This window comes from Gavia stellata, chromosome 1 (assembly GCF_030936135.1).
Source record: "Gavia stellata isolate bGavSte3 chromosome 1, bGavSte3.hap2, whole genome shotgun sequence".
NCBI classification, from domain to species: Eukaryota; Metazoa; Chordata; class Aves; order Gaviiformes; family Gaviidae; genus Gavia; species Gavia stellata.
Genome location: NC_082594.1, coordinates 1069111 through 1090479, shown reverse-complemented (window position 1 = coordinate 1090479; position 21369 = coordinate 1069111). Strand labels below are relative to the sequence as shown.

The 21369-nt window shown below is 66.1% G+C and overlaps 2 protein-coding genes across 2 annotated transcripts in view; both read left to right on the top strand.

Moving 5' to 3' along the window:
* The window catches only part of CLPB (ClpB family mitochondrial disaggregase), an 86478-nt gene extending 78589 nt beyond the window's left edge, over positions 1–7889 (top strand). The window contains exons 13-17 of the mRNA XM_059827626.1: positions 1901–2057; positions 5152–5225; positions 6089–6208; positions 6655–6759; positions 7069–7889. Of these exons, the coding sequence (XP_059683609.1) occupies positions 1901–2057; positions 5152–5225; positions 6089–6208; positions 6655–6759; positions 7069–7320 (708 nt within the window). The 3' untranslated portion in view covers positions 7321–7889. The remainder of the gene's footprint in view (positions 1–1900; positions 2058–5151; positions 5226–6088; positions 6209–6654; positions 6760–7068) is intronic.
* Positions 7890–15091: 7202 nt separating this feature from the next.
* PHOX2A (paired like homeobox 2A) lies at positions 15092–20243 on the top strand. Its single transcript, XM_059827733.1, is given in 4 exon segments — positions 15092–15311; positions 17539–17726; positions 19808–20068; positions 20070–20243. Coding segments are annotated over 4 exon segments (843 nt in total).
* Positions 20244–21369: the final 1126 nt, after the last annotated feature.

The window sequence follows — 21369 nt, the reverse complement described above, 5'->3', positions numbered from 1 at the left end:
TGCCATGGACAAAACTCTTCAGCTAACTACCTAGGAGGAGTCTGGGGCTGCTTCCCAGGACTTCAGCTGGCTCCAGAGGGAGCCAGAACACTCTTGGAGATGCCTGGGAGGAGTCCTGAAGAGCTACCAGCATGGACCTGCCTTAACATACACAAAACTCCTTGGGTGGCTACCTTGGAGGGGCCTGGGGCTCCCGAAAGCATTCTGTATGCTGGGGGAAGGTCCATGGCTGGTAGCTCTCCAGGAAAACTCCCAGGCATCTCCAGGCGTGTGTTGGCCTCCTCTTGGAGACAGCTGACATCCCAGATAGAAGCCCTAGACTCCTCCAAGGTAGAGACCCAAGGAGTTTTGTCGATGTTGGAGGCAGGTCCATGCCCGTTCGCTCCCCGATACTCCTCCCATGACACTACCCGACCCTGCGACAGTGGGGAGGAGAGCCGACGCTCGCCGTCTGAGGAAGCACGAGCTGGTGGGAGCCAGGGACAACCGCGCGTCTCCGGGCTCTGCGTCTTCTGCTGAGCCCTCAGCCTGCTGCCTGCGAGCTTTCCGGTTTATTTTTAAGGTCCCGGTCTGTCCTCAGAGGCAACCAAACTCCAGAGCAATGCGCTGGGAGGTTTTGGGGTTTTTTTTTTGTTTTAAGGATTAATAACACAATTTTTTCTTGCATAGATCATCGCAGCAGCAGCTAAATGTGAAATCAATTCCTGTACCACGCACTTGACAGGGCAATAACCCAAATGTTAATCTCAAGCACCCAACAAGGATTTGTGTCATTGTGCTGGATATCTGCTGCTGGAGACATATCGAGGAAAGAAACTGCCTGGGGAGCTCCTTACTTTTTCCTTATTTTTCTCTCTTTTTTATTTTATTAATCAAGAGAACTAGTACTTTTGAAGGGTTCCTGCGTTGGTTTGGTAGGAGGAGGGCTGATGCCGCAGCAGTCGGCTGCAGCGGCGGTCGCCCGCACCGCTGAGCGCGGTGCTGGGCGGCCCTGGTTTGGTTTGCCGGGCGATCGTGCGGGCGTGAGGGATGCTCTCTGTTGCCTCCGTTATAGCCGTAACCTGGTTATTTCTGCAAGGTTATTTTGGCTTTGCTTATTTTCCATCAGGCTACCAGCAGCCTGTGCTTCCCCGTGGTGTCTTCAGACCACCACAAAGCCCCCTCTGAGCCCTCCCGGACGGCCGCGGTGCCACGGGGACCTTTGAACCGACTCCAGTTCGAAGTCTGGAAGGCTTTGGTCAACATCTGGGCAACGTTGCTGGAGCTCTTCAAGGCACCGATGCCTGCAGCTGCCCGCTCTGCCCCCGAAAAGAGCCCGTACGGGGGAACGTCTCACGTCTCAGTCTCACGTCTCAGCCACTCCAGCACCGAGCCCAGCGTCCCAACCTAAACCACAACCATGGGCAGGGCTGAGCCAAGGGCCTGGGCTGCCTCTGAGAGCCCTTCGAACCTCCCTAAGGGGCAACAGCCTCTGTTAGAGGGGTGGGACGGAGGCACAGCAGCTTCACCTGCGCTCGTGGGGTTCACCAGAGCTCGTGCGTCAGACCCAAAGCCACGGCAGGGAGGTAGGCGGTTGAGTCACGTATGGGCAGCCGTACGAGCTGCCCCAGCCCACCTCCCCTGCGAGGCATCTCCCAGGGCTTCCGTCGGGTGTGTCCTGGATGGAGCAGGCTGGGACCACGCGCAGGGCAAGTTTCTGTGATCCCGCGGAGAGGTGGGGGCTTCTTCAGCCTCGGCAGCTCAGCCCTGCCTCCTTCCTGCCGGTGTCCTTGGGCATGCCTTCAAAACCAAATCCTCTCGGGGCGGGGGGGAAATGGGACCCGTGTCCTTTTGCCTCGCGTTTTGGCCGTGCCCTGTGGCACCTGCTCACGCTGCTTGTCTTGACTCGGTGGTGTTGCAGGGCAGACTGACGGATGGGAAGGGGAAAACCATTGACTGCAAGGATGCCATCTTTATCATGACCTCCAACGTGGCAAGCGACGAGATCGCCCAGCATGCTCTGCAGCTCCGACAAGAGGCCATGGAGATGAGCAAGAAAAGGATCGCAGAAAACTTAGGTACTGGTCTTTCCATGTCGTACTCCAAATCCCTAAAGAATCCACCTCCTTCCTGACATTCATTTGACACCAGCTCAGCCATCCCTCTGCCAGGGGGGAGCACCCAGCCCCTTCGCTCGCCCCTCCGCTGCTCGTCCCCGCAGCTGGTCCGCACTGACACGTCCTCCAGGCCCTGCAGCTTTGGGGCAAGCCTCGGGGATGCTCCTCTGCCAGGAGGGAAGGCAGCTGCCTGCTCTTTTGTGCGCCTGTGTCTGGGAAGTCGTCCTGTTGCCTTCTAGGGTGACCTGTTGCTGAGACGTCCCACACCCCAACCTCCACCGTTCTCCCTCCTGTGATACCTCTGCTTTGGGCTTGCTCTGTTCTGAAATGCTCGTTATTCAAGATCACGTCCTTCAGAGGGAGATCACGTCTTTGAAATCCTCATTATTCGAGATCACACCCTTCAGAGGGAGATCACATCTGTGGAGAAGGCTTTCTGTCCCCCCTCTCAGCCTTCCTGCCCCTGTGCTCTCTTCCCTTTGTCTCCTCACCCTTTTCATTCTTTCAGGACCCTTCCAAATGCTTCCTAGAAAAGACTGGGGCTGCTACAGGTGCTCACGTCAAAGAGGAGGAGTTTTGTTTCCTCCCAGTCCTTCCAAAAAGGACTGAGCTTAATCAATTTTACTTCGCCTTGGAATGGGAGCCCTGGACCCACACATCCGGGTCCCGTAGAAAATTTTCCAAAAATGTGGATTAGGTACTAAAAGGCGAATTGAGTAGAGTAAGGGCAGCCGCTAAGATTTGAACTAAACAACTCCGCTGAAGGCAGCAGAGTCCCAATTCACGTGCAAGCCTCCACCGCCTTCACCAGCCGGCTGGTGATAACTCCAGGGGCACCAGGAGGCCCCAGTGACTGGTAGGTCTCTGCTGTGCCAAGGACGGACAGACGGACGGACGGCGATGCCTGCACCAGGGGCCGTCCCCTCTAGCTCTAAAATGCGTGGCAGTTTGTGAGCACAGACACCGGCACGGGGATCACCGGGCAACACCGTCGTGTGCTGCTGTGCCTGTGGCTAACCAGGCAGCCACGAACGACGGCTGCGTCCCTTGTTTTCTCATCAGTGTTAAAAAGCTCATCAGTTTGGGTTTTTTAAGACCCTTTTATGGTCTTAAATGTCTGGACATGCATCTTCCACAGGGTACCTAGCAGCATGTGCCGTCACGGATGCACCGTATTTCCTAACCGTCAGTCTCGAGAGCTCTGCTCACCGGTGGAAATGCCCGGAGAAGCTGTGGTGTGCGGTGTGCGCCGCGGCGGTGCCGAGGAAACAACCACAGCCCTCTGCATCAGCTCCATGGGAGCAGGAAAAAATGTTGGGTCTTGGCGTCAAATGTGTTTTCCAGCTTCTTTCTCACTGTCTCTTCCTTTTTATTTTGAGAAGTGGATGCCAAAGCTGGCTTAATTCAGAATCTTTAAACTTCAATCAAACTAGGTAAAGGACAAAGCATGCCTGCAACTGAACTTTCAAGAATAACATTTTAAAATGCCAAGCACTTTTCTGCTAAATGAGGAAAGCATTGAATTTTAATTTCTGGAACTGTACAGCAGACAGCTGCAGTGAGCGAGCGGCGGCGAGAGAGCATAGCCGGAAAATGCATTTCGGCTCAGAAGCCTGCCCTCAATTGAGTTTCGTGCAGCTCCTTGCAATTTACTGAGTTCTTGGCTTGCAGAATGGTGAAGGCAGTGGCCAGGAGGTCAGCGTAAGCGCCCGGGTGGGCAGATAAATGGGAAGATAGAGGGAAGGAGCCGCTTCCGCAGCGTCTCTCCATCTGCGAGTGGAAGCAGCAGATATTACAGGTGGCAAACCGAAATATTGGGGGCGGCTCGGTCTCTTCTGCCTTCTCCAGCTCTCCTCTTCCAGAATGCCATGCCGAATTCCTGTTACGTATTGAAAAACCCCTTGGTGTCTTTTAGCAGAAAACAGAAAAGTGAAACGGGCCAAATCCTTATAACCAAAGACCCCCCCACTCCATTTAGACCCCACGGCCGGGCTGCGCTCTCCATCTCCCCGGCGCTGCGCAGCGAACTCCCCACCCAGGACGCACCCAAGCACCCGGAGTGTGCTCGTGTCTGCCGTGGGGGGCACGGAGAAGAGGTGATTTCAGAGCGTGCGGCACCGTTCCGTTGCACGCCAGCACTGGTATTGCTCCGATGGAGCCTGAGAGCCCCTTCTGCCGCTGCTGAGAAGGGCTTCCAGCACCCAGCACCCAGCGCGGGTTTTTCTCCACCGTCCCTGCGTGTCAGGATCCTATCCAGAGCCCTTGGGTGCGAGGGATCTCCCTGTGAGCGTCCTTGCGTTAAAATAGCACGTGGAGTTAAACACGTGAAGATGTGGGAAGAAATGAGGTGGTAAGAACAAAGAGAAAAGTGAATTTGGGCAGCAGAGAGGCAAACCCTGCGTTTGAGCCGTGTGGTTCAGAGCCGGGGTTCAGGAGCCAGCCAGACCCTGGCTCCATCTGCAGTCAGCCGAGGGAAGTAGACTCCGTCCGGAGCCGGAGTTGTGCCGCAAACAGTCTGAACATGGCTTTTGCTGTTTGCTGAAGGGACCGAGGCCCTGACGGAGCTACACGGAGGAGCCCCGGGGCGACGGTGTGCTCTGTGCAGCGTGTTATCGGCACCGGCTCCCGGAGCCCCGCCACCAGCCGGGGTCTGTGGAGGATGAGTGAGGACTCCTGCTATCCAAAACCCCCGGGAGGCAGCTCCTGGGGGCATAGGGCAGAGACCAGAGGCAGAGCCGGAGCTCTTTTGCCGTGCAAGTGAAACACACCGGTGTCGGGTGCTCTCCTCGGGCACCCGACGTGTGCAGGGGCAGCCGTGGGAGACCCAGACCCGCTGTCCAGAATGTCAAGTGCAGGGACACCCCGCTTCCAAACCAAGCGTGGTTGGTGGCACGTGTGGAGGTTCCAGGTGGGTTTTGGACCCCCGGCTCGCCCCACTGCCCAGCCTCCGGCTCCTTGTCCCGCTGCTTTGTCCGTCCATCCTCCAGGAGCTGGGCAGACGGGGAGCCCCTGTCCCACCTCGGCCACTGACACCCCGTGTCCTCCTGTCTTTCAGAGGATGTCCAGATGACCGACAAGATAACCATCTCCAAGCAGTTCAAGGAAAAGGTTATTCGCCCCATCTTGAAGGTACGGATGATTTTTTTTTTCGCAGCTTATGTTTCGGGTGTCCTGAGCTTTGGTCACTCAGTCATTCGATGCAGTATCCACCATATTCCTCACCCAGCTGTCCCCAAGCTGTGAGATAAGTGACATGACGTCGTTTTTTAGTTTTCACCCACTAAGAAGTAAGGTCAGAGCCCAGCAGAAATAAATAACAGCTTCTTACTCACTCCCTGTGCTCTCGCATAGAGCAACGACGTGAGACCAGAAAGGGAACATGGGATGGGAAGTGCTGCAGTGGGATTTTGGGGGTTCTCTGCTCTCCCGGGGCCACCGTCTGCTCAGCTCCTGCACTGCGCCGAAGGGGCTGGGAAAACCTGACCACAGCCACACATCCCGATGAGGTTAAGTTTCTTTAAGATGTTTCTGAAGCCCTCCAGGGCGCTGCTCACCTGGCAGCTCCTACAGAGACACAGAATTTGACCTCCCGGCGGGAGGCTCAGATGGGAGCCTCGGAACTGGGAGAGCCGGAGAGCAGCGAGGGGTGTCAGTGTCAGTGGCTGGGGCAGGAGGAAGCAGCAGAAGAGGCTGGAGCTGGGCTTCCACCGCAGGAGAGATTTGTTTCTAGTTCCTCTTGCCATCTCCAGAAGAATTAATTCCTCCCCTGAGCCATGCTGAGAGGAACTCCTGGTGACCCGAGCCCTGGCAGCACGCATTTCCAGCTCCATGGCAGGGCGTGGGATGGCTGCCGGGGCCTCGCTACGCGGATGCGTGAGCTGTTGGAGGTGGAGGTGATCCCTGGGGAGCTCCTCCTGCAGCATCACCGTCACTACTGTCCCTGTCAGGGCCACCACCCTGTCCCCACTGACCTTCACCCCTTGTCCCTGCAGGCTCACTTCAGACGAGACGAGTTCCTGGGGAGGATCAATGAGATTGTCTATTTTCTCCCTTTTTGCCACTCGGAGCTCATCCAGCTTGTCAACAAGGAGCTGAATTATTGGGCCAAGAAGGTAAAAACCATCCATGGCTTTAGAGGTAACTTCTCAAGTGATGCATGAGCAGGAGGAAATCCCTGCCCAAGCCTTCATCCTGCTGAGGTGGAAGTAGAGTGAATGTACATCTTTACCATAGTCTTACACGCTGTTCAGCACGAGGGGACCCTAGTCGGGAGGGTAGGGACCTCCGGGGACGGTTCCTCCTCTGTTGGGGCAGGGATGAGCTTATTTGACATTATTTGTCTAATTGGTCTTCGCACATCTGAGCTCTCAGAGGGGCTGAATAGGAATTAGGGGACCCCTTGCTTTGGTGGGTCTGGCCCGGCGGAGCTCTCGGTGCCCTTTTCTCCTCGCCCCAGGGATGCTCGCACCCCACCGCGCTGCCCCCGCCGCTCAAGGAATGGGGTGCCAGGGTTGCTCGAAGGCATCAGTAACTCTTCCTCCTCTTCCTCACCCGGCAGGCCAAGGCGAGGCACAACATCACCCTGCTCTGGGACAGGGAGGTCATGGACGTGCTGGCTGACGGCTACAACATGCACTACGGTGCCCGCTCTATCAAACACGAGGTAAAGCCAAGGACGGAGCACGGGCGAAGCCCGCGCCGTCACCTCCACCCCTTGCGCTGCACGGGGAAAGGCAGGAGGGGGTTATGGTTTGGGTCTGTCCCGCAGAAGAGGGTCCCCACGGCTCCCGAGGGGAGACGTTCGCGGTCTGTGGGAGGAAACGGCACAGTCAGGACACTCCAGAAAGCGACGGGGAATGAGCAGGATGAGCAGGAGATTCTGGGATTCCCGAGGTGGGGAAGGAGAGCTGCCCGGCTCCCCGGGAGGCTGCTCCCAGGGGTTTCCTGACGGGAGCTGGTTTTTCCTCTTCAGGTCGAGCGGCGCGTTGTGAACCAGCTGGCAGCTGCCTACGAGCAGGACCTGCTGCCGAGGGGCTGCACCTTGAGGATCACGGTGGAGGACTCGGACAAGCAGCTGCTGAAAACCAAGGACGGCTCTTCCCCTGGAGCGGAGAAAGCAAAGATGCCGACCCTGCGGTTGGAGATAGTGGAGAAAGGCAGCAAATCCCGAAAACTGGACATCCAAGCGCCTCTGAACCCAGAAAACATTACTTACTTCTTGTAGGCAGCGACGAGCACTCCTGGAGCGCGCTCTGCCCCAGCAGCTGCCTGCGCCACGCTGCGGGCAGCGCGGGTTGACAATAAAACGCCGTGAGACTCGGGAGCGTGCGATGTGGCCACCTCGGTGAGGGCAGGGCAGGGGCAGGCAGGAGCTGCCCCGCAGCCGGGCACGGGCAGGCAGGAGCTGCGCGATCAGCCTGCGCCTGCGTACCCCGGGGTGGGCGCAGAGGGCTCCGGAGCCGTAGCTACGGGTGGCGAGGTGCCGCCCCGCCATTCGGGGACGTATAGGTGGAGGGTCCTGGGGTTTCACTTGCCACAAGAGGTGTCGGAGCTTTTTGAGAAAGGGGAAAGCAGATTTCAGAGCCTACGGGAGCCGGGGTGTCCGGCTCCGCTGGGATTTACGGTTCCCGCAGCGGAGGCTCGCTGCGGAGGCCGGGTTTGCTGGGTTGGGCTGCGGCTGGTAAGGGGCGGGACAGGCACCGCGTGTGCGACAGCTTGATTTGAAAAGCCTCCGGGCACTCTGTATTTTGCCCGTTTCTCTTTATTTATTGCAATAAACACGGCGTGCGCTTACGACCTTCCGTGCCTGCTGCGGGCAGCGGGAAGGACGGGTGGAGCAGCGCTGGGGATTGCCCGTGGGCAGGATGCGTCCCCGGGAGCCTCCTGCATCTCCTGCTCATCGCTGGGAGCTGCGAACAACACCGGCACATCTCCCCGTCCCGGCCAGGCGACATCCCAGTTCAAACCCCTCGCTAAATCCTGCTTTCCTCCTGCCCTGCTTATGGGAAATACTTAATATCTCGGGCTTAACCTGGCTGCCCGAGCTGTCCCCGGCGTCGGAGCTGGAGCAAAGGTCCCCGTCCCGGACAAACTGAACCTCACGGCAGCTCTCTCTGGGTGGAATTGGATTTTTTCCTGCCTGGTTGTAGGCGGGAGGTTTCGCTCTCCCAAGCCGTGGTTTGTCGACCGGCCCCGTGAGCTCCGCAGGGACTGATCCTGCCGCCGGCCATGTCTGCGGGTCCCCAGGGCTGGTTTGGGGGCTGACCCTGGCCCCCCTCCACGGTCGCTGCTCCGGGGACCTGCCAGCGGTGGGACAGGGATGGAGGGACCCAGGGGTGAGGGTCTCCCCTGCGAGCGGCTTTGGGGTGCTTCTCTCCGGAGCAGAGCCGGCCCAGCCGGTGTCACTTCCCTAGGGATGAGGTGTCCCGTGGTGGGTACCGGCTAGGTTCGGGGTGCACGGTCACCGCCAGAGCCACCCCCAGCCATGCCACCGTCACCCCGCCGGGAGAGGAGCCCTCTCTGCCGCCGAGACAGTGGCACATCACCGACACAGCACCGACTCCTCCGGCCGGTGACGTGTCGCAGGGGCGGATTATGAAGAGTAGGAAATTAAATACAAAAGGAAATCAAACCAAAGAGCCCTTCCGAATTAATAAGCCGTACGTCACAGTCCCAGTCGGAGGTGGCAGCGAGCTGCCGGGGTCCCCATCCGACACGGCAAAGCCACTACGTGAAGTCCCCCTGCCCGAGCGTCCCCGCCGGCGCTGCCGGGCCGTGGCGTGGGTTTCGCTTTGGGGCTGGCACTGATTTTCCAGGGGATACGTGGAGGTTTAGGGGGGCTGCCTTGAGCCGCCTTCCCATGCCTGTCGCCTTTTCCTGCCATGAGGCTCAATTCAGCGACGGCTCTGGGGACCCGAGCGCTGCCTTCGACCAGGGCTGCAAACGGGGGAAGGAAGGCTGGAAAAGGGGAGCTGCCGAAACGGAGCTGCCGGGACGGCAAGTGGAGCTGCCCCGTCCCGGGCATCGCCCGTGCTGGTGGTCCATGGGTGCCCTGCTCCTCTCAACCCCTCTCCGCTGCCCCGGCAGCTCCGGGCTGGCAGCGGGTGGGTGTCGGAGCAGGAGAGGATGAGCGTGTTCCCACCCCGGCACTGGGATGTGGGAGCTGGCAATGCCTGGGGATCAGCTGGAGGGGAAAGGGGTCTCCGGCAGCAGGATTTGGCCTTCACAGACCACTGAAGGTGCCCGGCGACAGGACAGCAGGACGGCCAGAGCAGGTTTCTCTTCCCCTGAAAGTGTCTTGGAGCTTTTCTGGACCCTCCCAAATTGATATTCGCTCCCGGTGGAGCCGCCGTGGTGGGGATGGCTGACTGCAACCCGACGGGAGGGAACGGGAGTTCGCTGGCTCGGTCCCTGCCTCTTCCCCCGTGCCGCAGCCGGGGAGCTCCAGGCGTGCAGGGGGGCCAGGGCTCGGGGAGCAGGGTCCCCAAAAACACCGGGGTGCCTCGCAGGACAGCAAGTGGGAACCCCGAACCCGCCGTCACCTCCTTGCAGTGACGAGACGCCAGCGAACGCCGGCCCCACGCTCCACACAGCCACCCGGGCTCGGATCCCTCCGGCCACAGTCCGGCACCGCAGCGCCGGGGCGGCACCGCGGAGCTGACGGGCAAAGCCGGGATCCCTGGGGCCTCCCCGGGAGCCAGCCAGGCCCCAAAACTGGTGGCTGCAAGGAAAAAGGGGGCTGAAAGTGGTGGGTCTTGCAGCGGTGGTAAAGTGTGTGACGGGGTGTGCGGGGCAGAGCGGAGCGTGCCGTGCCGGCGGTGCGCGCGGCTGTGCTGCATGACGCTGAGGCTGACCCCAGGGACGAAGGCAGGATTCCCTCCTCGCAGCCCCAGGGAGCAGCTCCCTCCGTGCCCCACGTGCCCAACCCACCCCAGCACCCGTGTGCCACGACACCAGCACCCCCACGCCGACACCACCGGGCTCGGGGCACCCGGTGCCGGTGCTCCTGCACGGCAGCGGGAACGGGCCATGTCCTGCCCGGAGCTACTGGCTGGGACGCAGGGAGGGCGGAGAGCCCACGGCCAGGCGTGCTGTGCCACGTCGTGCCACGCCGTGCCATGCTATGCCATGCCGTGCCGTGCCACGCCACGCTATGCTGTGCCACGCCCTGCCATGCTGCGCTGTGTTGCGCCATGCCATGCCACGCCATGCACGCTGCACCGTGCTGTGCCATGCCACATCAGGCTGTGCCATGCTGTGCCATGTCACGCTCTGCTGTGCTGTGCCATTCTGTTCCGTGCTACGCTGATGTCTGCCGTGCTTTATCGTGCCGTGCCATGCCATATCGTGCCGTGCCATGCTGTGCTGTGCCACGCTCTGCCACGCCACGTCACCCTGTGCTGTGCCATTCTGTGCCGCGCCATGCCATGCCGTGCCGTGCCATGCCGTGCCGTGCCGTGCCATGCCGTGCCAGCCCCCCGGGAAGCGCAGCCCCGAGGGCCCCGTCGGCAGGAGCGTCCCGGCCGGGGCGGCACTGGGGGGCACACGGGGCCCTCCCCGATCGTTTTATTTGTTTTTAATTGTGCTGGAGGCGCGGTGCCGGCGTCCTCTGAGCAAACAGCAGCGGGTGAAAGGGCTCCCTCTGACAGATCAAATAAATGTGCCACCGCAGCCGGGCCGGGAACAATAAACGGGAGGCAGGATCCGGAGGGGAGAAACATCAGGCTGTGACGGGGGAAATTCAATTACCGCCAGCCTTCAGCCCCGTGCCGGGCTCCTAATTCGATTAGGGGCAGGCGAGCTCCAGCGAGCGGAGGGGCCTCGGTGCAGCCCCGGCTCCGGGCTTTGTCACCGGGAACAAAGCGGTGGCGGACGGAGGCCTCCGGCACCGTTGGGCCCTGTGCGGTGCAGGACCAGCCGGGACCCGCCGAGACCCCCCGGTGCAAAACCTGGGGGTCTCCGTGGGGTGGCACAGCCTGGACGGGCGCGGGAGGGCTGGGGACGATGCTGCGGGCGCTGCCACGGGGCAGGGGCTGCGCCTGGTCAACGAGCCCCACAAAGCTGGGGCTCGAGCTGTGCGGGGACCCGGCTGTGCCCAAAGGGGCTCCCGTCAGAGGGGGTCCCGTCGGGGGGTCCCGTTGGGGGGGTCCCATCAGGGGGGTCCCATCAGAGGGGGTCCCATCAGCCCCTCTGGGTCCAGAGGGGCCCGGACCCACCTGGGCCCCTCGGGTCACGGGTGGCCCCCAGAGCCCGGTGGGATGGAGGGATGGGGAGGGGGGGTCCCTGTCCCCGGCTCCTCCGCCGTGCCCAGCCATTGCCCCCCGTTTCGGGAGCGGGGTCAGCCTGCGCCCCCGCCCCGTTGGGTGATGCTGGGGACAACTGGGTGCCCCTGCTGCCAGCACCCACCAAAACCAGGAGGTATCACCCACATCCCCGCTCCCATGGGAGCCGGGGCGGGGTACGGGGGGGTCTCCCTGGCACTGCCCCCCATCCCGCTCCCCCCACCTCCCCCCCTTGCCCCCCTCCCTCTCCTCTCCCCCCTCGCCCCCCTCATCCTCCTCGCCCCCCCGCCCCGTCCTGCCCCTGGCTCTGGGTAGCAATAGCAGCAGCTCCTTGCGTGGCAGATTGCTGCCTAATTAGTTTAGAGGGAAAACTTAATTGAATTAACTTTTTCACAACTCCAGCAGCCTGACAGTCGGGGCTCTCGCTCAGCCGCCAGCCTCCAGCTCCGTGATCTAATTAACTTGTTTAGCAACCTGCCCGCTCGGCCGGCGCAGCTGGGGTGGGCTGGGGTGGGGAGCACCCACCAGCCCCTGCCCAGCGCCCCTGGGTGTCCCGAGGGTCCCACGCGAAGGATGGGCCCCGGCCCACCCCGGTGGAACTGGGGGCACCGGCCAGCGAGGGCTGTTCCCGGGGAGCGGAGCCCGGCCGGGAGCGGGGACGCCAGCTCTGCCCCGTGTGACATGGGGTGGGATGTGGGGCGGGATGTGGGGTGGGATGTGGGGCAGGATGCAGGACAGGACAGGGGGCAGAAGATGGGGCAGGACAGAGGGCAGGAGGTGGGGCGGAGATGGCGCAGGGCATGGGGCAGAGCGTGGAATAGGATGTGGGGCAGGAGATGGGGCAGGACAGAGGGCAGGAGGTGGGGTGGAGATGGCACAGGGCATGGGGCAGAGCGTGGAATAGGATGTGGGGCAGGAGATGGGGCAGGACACGGGACAGGGCATGAGACAGGACCCAGGGCAGGATGTGGGGCAGGAGATGGGACAGGGAGTGAGACAGGGCCCAGGGCAGGATGTGGGGCGGGATGTGGGGTGGGATGTGGGGCAGGATGCAGGACAGGACAGGGGGCAGAAGATGGGGCAGGACAGAGGGCAGGAGGTGGGGCGGAGATGGCGCAGGGCATGGGGCAGAGTGTGGAATAGGATGTGGGGCAGGAGATGGGGCAGGACACGGGACAGGGCATGAGACAGGACCCAGGGCAGGATGTGGGGCAGGAGATGGGGCAGGACACGGGACAGGGCATGAGACAGGACCCAGGGCAGGATGTGGGGCAGGAGATGGGACAGGGAGTGAGACAGGGCCCAGGGCAGGATGTGGGGCGGGATGTGGGGCAGGAGATGGGGCAGGATGCAGGACAGGACAGGGGGGCAGAAGATGAGGCAGGACAGAGGGCAGGAGGTGGGGCGGAGATGGCGCAGGGCATGGGGCAGGGCATGGAATAGGATGTGGGGCAGGAGATGGGGCAGGACACAGGGCAGCACATGGGGCAGAGTGTGGAGCAGGATGTGGGGCAGGAGATGGGGCAGGAGAAGGGACAGGGAGTGAGACAGGGCCCGGGGCAGGATGCGGGGCAGGATGTGGGGCAGGACAGGGGCAGCACCCGGGGCAGGGTGTGGAATAGGATGTGGGGCAGGAGATGGGGCAGGACAGGTCCTGGGCAGCCTCCGGCCGTTCCCCCCTCCCCGGGCTGGTGCCACTGGGGGGGCAGCGACCCCCGCCCACACTCCCCCCCCCCGGGCCGGGGCACAAAGCCCGTACCCGCCCTAATTAGACTTTTAAATCCTCTTTAGTGAAAGTGTTTGTCTTGAAAATGTCCCCAAATCCCCCCCCACCCCCTCCCCCCCCCGCACCCCCCCACCCCCCCCACCCCCCGGTGCCGCTGAAAAGGGGCAAAGCTTTTCCCTCGGCGGGGGGGGGCAGCGGGGGGGGAGGAGGCGCTTTGAAATTCAGCCGGGCTGTAACTCTGGGGGGTGCAAAGGGCAGAGCCCCCCCCCGGGGGGGGGGGGAGCACCCCCGCGCAGCCCCCTGCCCCTCCCCTGCACCCATGGGTGGTGGGGTGCCCCTGCGGCCCTCCTGCTCCTGGGGTGCTCAGCCCCACAGCCCCCCCGCTCGGTGCCGTGGGGCGGGGGGGGCTGACCCCATGGGTGGGCACCTGGAGGGGCCGGGCCGGGTGTGGGGCACCCTGGGGTCCCCCTTGTTCCCCTTTGGGGTGTCTGTGGGTGGCGGGGGGGGGAGCGGTGCCCGGGGTGGGGATGGAGCCGTGGGGCTGGGGGGGCACAGTGGGGTGGGGTGGGATGGGATGGAGATGGGATGGGGATGGGGATGGAGATGGGATGGGATAGGGATGGGATGGGATAGGGATGGGATGGGATGGGATGGGACGGGGATGGGATGGGGTGGGATGGGATGGGGATGGGATGGGGATGGGATGGGGTGGGATGGGGATGGGGATGGGATGAGATGGGATGAGATGGGATGGGGATGGGATGGGGTGGGATGGGATGGGATGGGATGGGGATGGGGTGGGATGGGATGGGGATGAGATGGGGTGGGATGGGATGGGATGGGGATGGGATGAAATGAGATGGGATGGGGATGGGATGGAATGAGATGGGATGGGGATGGGATGGGATGGGGATGAGATGGGGTGGGATGGGGATGGGATGGAATGAGATGGGATGGGGATGGGATGGGATGGGGATGAGATGGGGTGAGATGGGATGGGATAGGGATGAGATGGGATGGGGATGAGATGGGGTGGGATGGGGATGGGGTGGGATGGGGATGGGATGGGGATGGGATGAAATGAGATGGGATGGGGATGAGATGGGGTGGGATGGGATGGGATGGGGATGAGATGAGATGGGGATGGGATGGGATGGGGATGGGGATGGGGATGGGATGGGATGGGGATGAGATGGGATGGGGATGAGATGACATGGGGATGAGATGAGATGGGGATGGGGTGGGATGGGGATGAGATGGGGTGGGATGGGGATGAGATGGGATGGGGATGAGATGAGATGGGGATGGGGTGGGATGAGGATGGGATGGGATGGGGATGAGATGGGATGGGGATGAGATGAGATGGGGATGGGGTGGGATGGGGATGGGATGGGATGGGGATGAGATGAGATGGGGATGAGGTGAGATGGGGATGGGTTAGGGATGGGATGGGGATGAGATGGGGTGGGCTGGGGATGGGGTGGGATGGGATGGGGATGGGATGAAATGAGATGGGATGGGGATGAGATGGGGTGGGATGGGATGGGATGGGGATGAGATGGGATGGGCTGGGCTGGGGCGCTGGGCCCGGTTCCGGGGGTCCCTGCCGAGGGCCGGGCCACCGGGAGGGGCGGAGGGGCCGCTGCCTGTGTCCGCCCCGACGTGCGCGGCTGCGGGGGCCGGCCCGGGCCGGGGGGGGTGCGGAGCTCGGTGGCGCCCACGAAGGGTTAAGGGCGGGGGGGCGGCGGGCGGGGGGGGCGGAGAGGGGGGGGGCGGCTCCGCCCGCTCCTGCTGCGCCCGCCGTCCCCGGGAGATATTGTCATGCAAAAGCCCCCGGCGAGCGCAGCCTTTGTCCGCCGCTCCCCCCGCCGGTATATTTACGGGGCGCGGCGGGCCGGGGCGGGCCGGGGCGGCGGATGGCGGGGGCGGGCCGGGGCCCGGCGGGCGGGCGGCGGCGGTAGCGGGCGGGCGGCAGCCGGGGCCGCTCCATGTTCGCCATGGACTACTCCTACCTCAACTCCTACGACTCCTGCGTGGCCGCCATGGAGGCGTCCGCCTACGAGTTCAGCCCCTGCAGCCAGGCCGGCTCCTTCCAGTACAGCCCCATGCGGGGGGGCTTCGGCGCCGGGCCCGCCTGCCCCCCCCTCGCCTCCGCCAACTGCGCCCTGGGCGCGCTGCGCGACCACCAGCCCTCGCCCTACTCGGCAGGTAACGAGCCGGGACCCCCGAGCCGCGGGGACCCCCCCCCCGCCTCCGCCCCCGGTGTCCGCGGGGCCGTCGGGGCCGATCCCGTCCCTGCCCGGGGCTGATCCCGTCCGTGCCCGGGGCCGTCGGGGCTGATCCCGTCCGTGCCCGGGGCCGTCGGGGCTGATCCCGTCCGTGCCCGGGACCGTCGGGGCTGATCCCGTCCCTGCCCGGGGCTGATCCCGTCCCTGCCCGGGGCCGTCGGGGCCGATCCCGTCCCTGCCCGGGGCCGATCCCGTCCCTGCCCGGGGCCGTCGGGGCTGATCCCGTCCCTGCCCGGGGCCGTCGGGGCTGATCCCGTCCGTGCCCGGGGCTGATCCCGTCCCTGCCCGGGGCCGTCGGGGCTGATCCCGTCCGTGCCCGGGACCGTCGGGGCCGATCCCGTCCCTGCCCGGGGCCGTCGGGGCTGATCCCGTCCCTGCCCGGGGCTGATCCCGTCCCTGCCCGGGGCCGTCGGGGCTGATCCCGTCCCTGCCCGGGGCTGATCCCGTCCCTGCCCGGGGCCGTCGGGGCTGATCCCGTCCCTGCCCGGGGCCGATCCCGTCCCTGCCCGGGGCCGTCGGGGCTGATCCCGTCCCTGCCCGGGGCCGATCCCGTCCCTGCCCGGGACCGTCGGGGCTGATCCCGTCCCTGCCCGGGGCTGATCCCGTCCGTGCCCGGGGCCGTCGGGGCCGATCCCGTCCCTGCCCGGGGCCGATCCCGTCCCTGCCCGGGGCCGTCGGGGCTGATCCCGTCCCTGCCCGGGACCGTCGGGGCTGATCCCGTCCCTGCCCGGGGCCGTCGGGGCTCGGGCCCTCGGTTCCCGCTGCCGTCGGTGCCCGGGACCGTCGGTGCTCGAAGCCGTCGGTGCCCGGTACTGTCAGGGCTCGATGCTGTCGGTAACGGCTGCCGTGGGTGCTCGGTACCGCCGGCACTCGGTGCCATCGATTCCCGGTCCCGCCGGTGCTCGATGCTGTCGGTAACGGCTGCTGTCGGTGCTCGGTGCCATCGGTTCCCAGCACCGCCGGTTCCCGCTGCCGCCGGTGCTCGGTACCGCCGGTTCCCGCTGCCGCCGGTGCTCGGTACTGTCAGGGCTCGGTGCCATCGAGTCCCGCTGCCGCCGGTGCCCGGTGCCCGCAGCCCAAGGCCGGCCCCGACGGCGCGGTGCCGGGCGGGCGCCCCGTGCGCGGCCGCGGAGCCCCCGGGGTCCCCGGGGCGGCGGCAGTCCCGGAGCGGGGCTGGGGGGGGGCACCGCCGCCGGACCCCCCCCTCCCGCCGCCGCTTTCGTTGCCGCCGCGGACGCGCTGCCCGCGGATGCGCCGACAACGAAGGAGCCGCCGGACGGCACCGGCCGCCCCCCCCCGCCCCGACCCCCGCCCCGGACCCCCCCCGGCCCCGCTCCCGCCGCCCGGGACCCCGCGTCCCGCCGAGGGGGCGGCGGCGGCAACGACCGAACGGGAGCGGGGGGCGCGGGGAGGCAGCGCCCGAGTTCGGCGGCTGCACCACCCGGTGGGTCCTGCCCGGTGGGTCCCTGCCCGGTGGGTCCTGCCCGGTGGGTCCGTGCCCGGTGGGTCACTGCCCGGTGGGTCCCCGCCCGGTGCGTCCCTGCCCGGTGGGTCCTACCCGGTGGGTCCCCGCCCGGTGGGTCCCTGACCCATGGGTCCTGCTCTGTGGGTCCATGCCCGGTGGGTCCTGCCCGGTGGGTCCGTGCCTGGTGCGTCCCTGCCCGGTGGGTCCTGCCCGGTGGGTCCTGCTCTGTGGGTCCTGCTCTGTGGGTCCTGCCCGGTGGGTCCCTGCCCGGTGCGTCCCCACCCGGTGGGTCCCCACCCGGTGGGTCCCTGACCCCATGGGTCCCTGCCCGGTGGGTCCGTGCCCGGTGCATCCCTGCCCAGTGCATCCCCACCCGGTGGGTCCCTGACCCATGGGTCCTGCTCTGTGGGTCCATGCCCGGTGGGTCCTGCTCTGTGGGTCCTGCCCGGTGGGTCCCTGCCCGGTGGGTCCCTGACCCATGGGTCCTGCTCTGTGGGTCCCTGCCCGGTGGGTCCCTGACCCATGGGTCCTGCTCTGTGGGTCCCTGCCCGGTGGGTCCCTGCTCTGTGGGTCCTGTTCTGTGGGTCCCCACCCGGTGAGTCCTTGCCCGGTGTCCCCTGCCCACCCTGCCCGGTGGCTCCCCATGGCCCTGCCCCGCTCACCCCCTCCTCTCCCTCCCCAGTGCCCTACAAATTCTTCTCGGACCCGTCGGGGATCAACGAGAAGCGGAAGCAGCGGCGGATCCGGACGACGTTCACCAGCTCTCAGCTGAAGGAGCTGGAGAGGGTCTTCGCCGAGACGCACTACCCCGACATCTACACCCGCGAGGAGTTGGCCCTCAAGATCGACCTCACCGAAGCCCGGGTGCAGGTGAGCTGCCGGGGGGGACGGAGTGGGGGGCTCTGGTGCCGCCAGGCCGGGAGCCGGGGTACGGGCGGCTGCGCCCCGACCTTGGCACTCCGCTGCTCTGCTCCCCACATTGGGGTCGTGGCGGGGGAGTGGTGGGGACCCACTGCAGGGTCCCAGTGTGGGGACACCCCCCCACCCCGAGCGACTCAAACGCATCCATGTGTTTTCCCGGTACCGGCTGCCCTGGCCGGGACCGGAGCGTTTCCCAGAGCGGTGCCCAGGGGGTCCCCGGGGATCGGCTGGGACAGGGAGGGGACCGGGGCCTGCGTCCGTCACGTCACCGCAGCGGCGAGGGGTTGGGGTGCCCTGCTCTGCCCGGGGGGCTCAGAGGACACCCCCCGGGGCCCAGCCCGGCTCCCGGCAGCGGTGGGGGGGTGTTGGTTCATGCCACATCGCCGTCGCGCTGGCACCCGTCAGCAAGGATTTATCTCAGTCCCAAATGCGTCGAGGTCGGGCGGGTTTGGCGAGAGGCAGTGGGGGACGGGGAGCGGCCCCGCGGCGGTGCAGCCCCCCTTTGTCGGTGCAGCCCCCCCCTTTGTCGGCACCGCGGTCCCCACGGGGTGTCCGGTCTCGCTGCAGGGAGAGGCGCCCGGTGGGACGATGTCCCTCGGCGGGACACGGCCAGTGTGACCCCTCCGGAGAGGGGGACGCTGCTGGGGGGTGGTCAATGGGGCGGGTGACACCCCACAGTGGGAGGGGGTCTGTCCATCGGCCCCCAGCCCGGCCGCCGCAGTGCCGGCCGTGGGGTGCGCAGGGCTCGGGGCCGGGGTCCCCGTCCAGCCTCAGCCCCAGCTCCCCTCTGTTTTCGGGTGGGAACGGGGTGGTGTGGGGCAGCTCCTGCCCCCCAGCGCGGGCCCTGGCACCGTGGGGCTCTTGAGCACCGTGGGGTGATTCGCTTTGTCAGCCCAATGGGGAGAAACGACGGTCCCCCATTTCCACGGGCGAAGGGCGGGTGCTCGGTGGGTGCCATGGGGCGGTGCTGGGGGGGGACGGGAGCGTGCCGGGTTACGGGGGGCCACGCAGGGATGGAGGGGCCCGGAGCAGCAGGCACGGCCCGGGGAAGGGCGTGGGAGCGCTCCGGGCTTGCTCTCGGGCAGGGGGGTTTGCCCGCCACACCCCGAGCCGTGGTGACCCACAGCTGGGTGACAGCTCTGGGGACAGCTCAGGAGGGGTCACCCTGAGTCCCGCTGCGCCCCAGCCCCGGCTCTCCCCCTCGGCGGGTCCCAGCAGCGAGATCCATCTCCAGCAGCGCCGCGATCGGGGCGGGAGACGCTGGTGCGGCAGAGCCAGCGCCCGTGTCCCTGACACCCCAGGGAACGTCTCGGTCCCCCCCAGCGTGTCCTTGCACCAGGGGCGCTCCAGGGGTGAAGGGCTCCGTGGGACCCCTCTCCCCCATAGCATCCCCCGGTGTCGTGGCGCAGCCGGGGGATACAGCCGGGCTGGCGGCTGGCGCTAACCGGGGCGGCACTGGCCCCAAGGATGGGGGTGCCACGGGGCTGGGGGGGGTCCTGGCCCCAAGGATGGGGGTCCCACGGGGCCGGGGGGGTCCTGGCCCCAAGGATGGCGGACCGGGCGGCATTTCCAGGTCCGGCCATCTCCAGGGGCGGCCGGTGACATCCCCAGCCGGCCGTGGGGACAGAGCGGATGCCACGGTCGGCACCGCGGGGAAGGTGTGTACCGGGGACCCCGGGGGGGCACAGGCTGCCCGGGGGGGGTCTGACCCTGTGAGGTGCAGGCAGGGGTGCAGCGTGGGCCCCCTTCCCGTCTGCCCCCACAGAGCCCCCCGGCATCGCCGGTGCTCGTGCCGCAGCACCGTAGCGGTGCCAGCGCCCGCCGTCAAGGCCGCGAAGCCTGTAGCTGGTTTGAGGTGTATTGACACCCCCCGGCGCGGTGGAAAACGTTTCACCCACGGGCGCGGGGGTGCTGCAAGGGGCGAGGGCCCCGGCACGGGGGGGGCTGCGGAGCTGTCTGCACCCCACGGGTTCCCCAAATCCCCGGGGACGGCGGTGCGGCGTCCTCCCGTCCCCTCCCGTCCCCTCCAGGTCTGGTTCCAGAACCGCCGAGCCAAATTCCGCAAGCAGGAGCGGGCGGCCAACGCCAAGGGTGCCGGTGGCACCGCCGGCGGCACCGGCAAGAAGTCGGAGCCGCGCTCTTCCTCGGAGGACGACGAGTCCAAGGAGTCCAACTGCAGCCCAACGCCGGACAGCACGGCGTCCCTGCCCGCCGCCGGCAGCCTCGGCAGCCCGGGCAGCAGCCTGAGCCCCAGCCCCGGTGCGGGGCCACCCATGGGACCCGGCCACCCCCCCCCAGCCCCTCAAGGCGCCCATCTGGCCCGGCGTGAGCACCAGCAGCGGCACCGCCAACGCCGCCGACCTGCTGAAGGCCTGGCAGCCCGCCGAAGCCGTGCCGGGACCTTTCTCCGGCGTCCTCTCCTCCTTCCATCGGAAGCCCAACGCCCTCAAGACAAACCTCTTCTGATGCGCCGGACGCCGGATCCGGCTGCCCCGAACCCCCCCTGGCCCCTCACCACCGCCGACCCACGCCACCCCACCCGCCGCGCCGACGCTCCCGCCGCAGACCCCGCGATGACGCTCCGGCGGGGAGATGGACCGAGGACCCCCCACCCCTGCCCGACCACCTGCACCCGAGGCTGCTCCCCGGGATGGGCCACGGGACCCCCCACCCTCTCCCGGACCCTGCGCCGACGTGACGGACCCGGAGCTGGGGACAGCCCCCGCCGCCGGCTCCCACCGGCACCACCCACCCGTGGGTGCTCCGGGACCACGGGGGTGCAAAGGGTGGGCGGCAGCCCCCGGCCCCACCGGCGTGCCCCGGGCGTAGCCATCGCTCCGGCACGCTTTCGGGGGGCTCCCGGTACACCCCGGGGGTGGGGGCAGCTGCAGGGCTCCCCACGGCATCGTGGGTGCTCCGGCATCGCGGCGGCCCCCCCGGGAGACCCCCGGGAGCCGTGTCGCTGGGCCGGGGGCGAGGAAGCACTTTAGGGCGGGGGGTTCTGGGGGCCACGGGGTGAGCAGTGCCGGGGAATTTGGTAGTAAGAGCCCCCTTGGCACAGGGAGGGGGTGATGCCCCCCCAAATCCCACCTGCGGACGTGGATTTGCCCCCCCCAGCAGCATCCTGGCCTGGCGGCACTGGAGCGGAGCAGACACCCCCCCCGGGGTGCGATGGGATTTTGGGGGGCAAACGCAGGACCGGGGCTTTGCGCTCGCCGGCAAACCGCCACCGTCCCGCTGTGCCGGGGCCAAACCGCCCCGGTGACGCCGCAGCTCCCCCGGAGAGGGGCTGGCGTGGGATGGCCCCCCCGGAGCAGATTGTGGGACCCCTCGGAGGAGCTGTGACCCCTCACCGGCCGTCACCGCTGCACCGGGAGCGGGATGGGTGCTCCCACCGGAGCGGGCGCAGCTGCAGCCGGGACCCCCCGGCACGTCACTGCCCGGCGGTGACCTTGGGGAGGGTCCCGGGGGGTGTCTGTGCAGTGGTGGTGGTTGGTCCCCGTCCCCCCGTCCCCCCCCCCGTGCCGGCTGAGGTGGGTTTGGGTTTCACCTTTTTTTCTTTCTTTTTTTGTTTTTTAACCATTCTGTAATT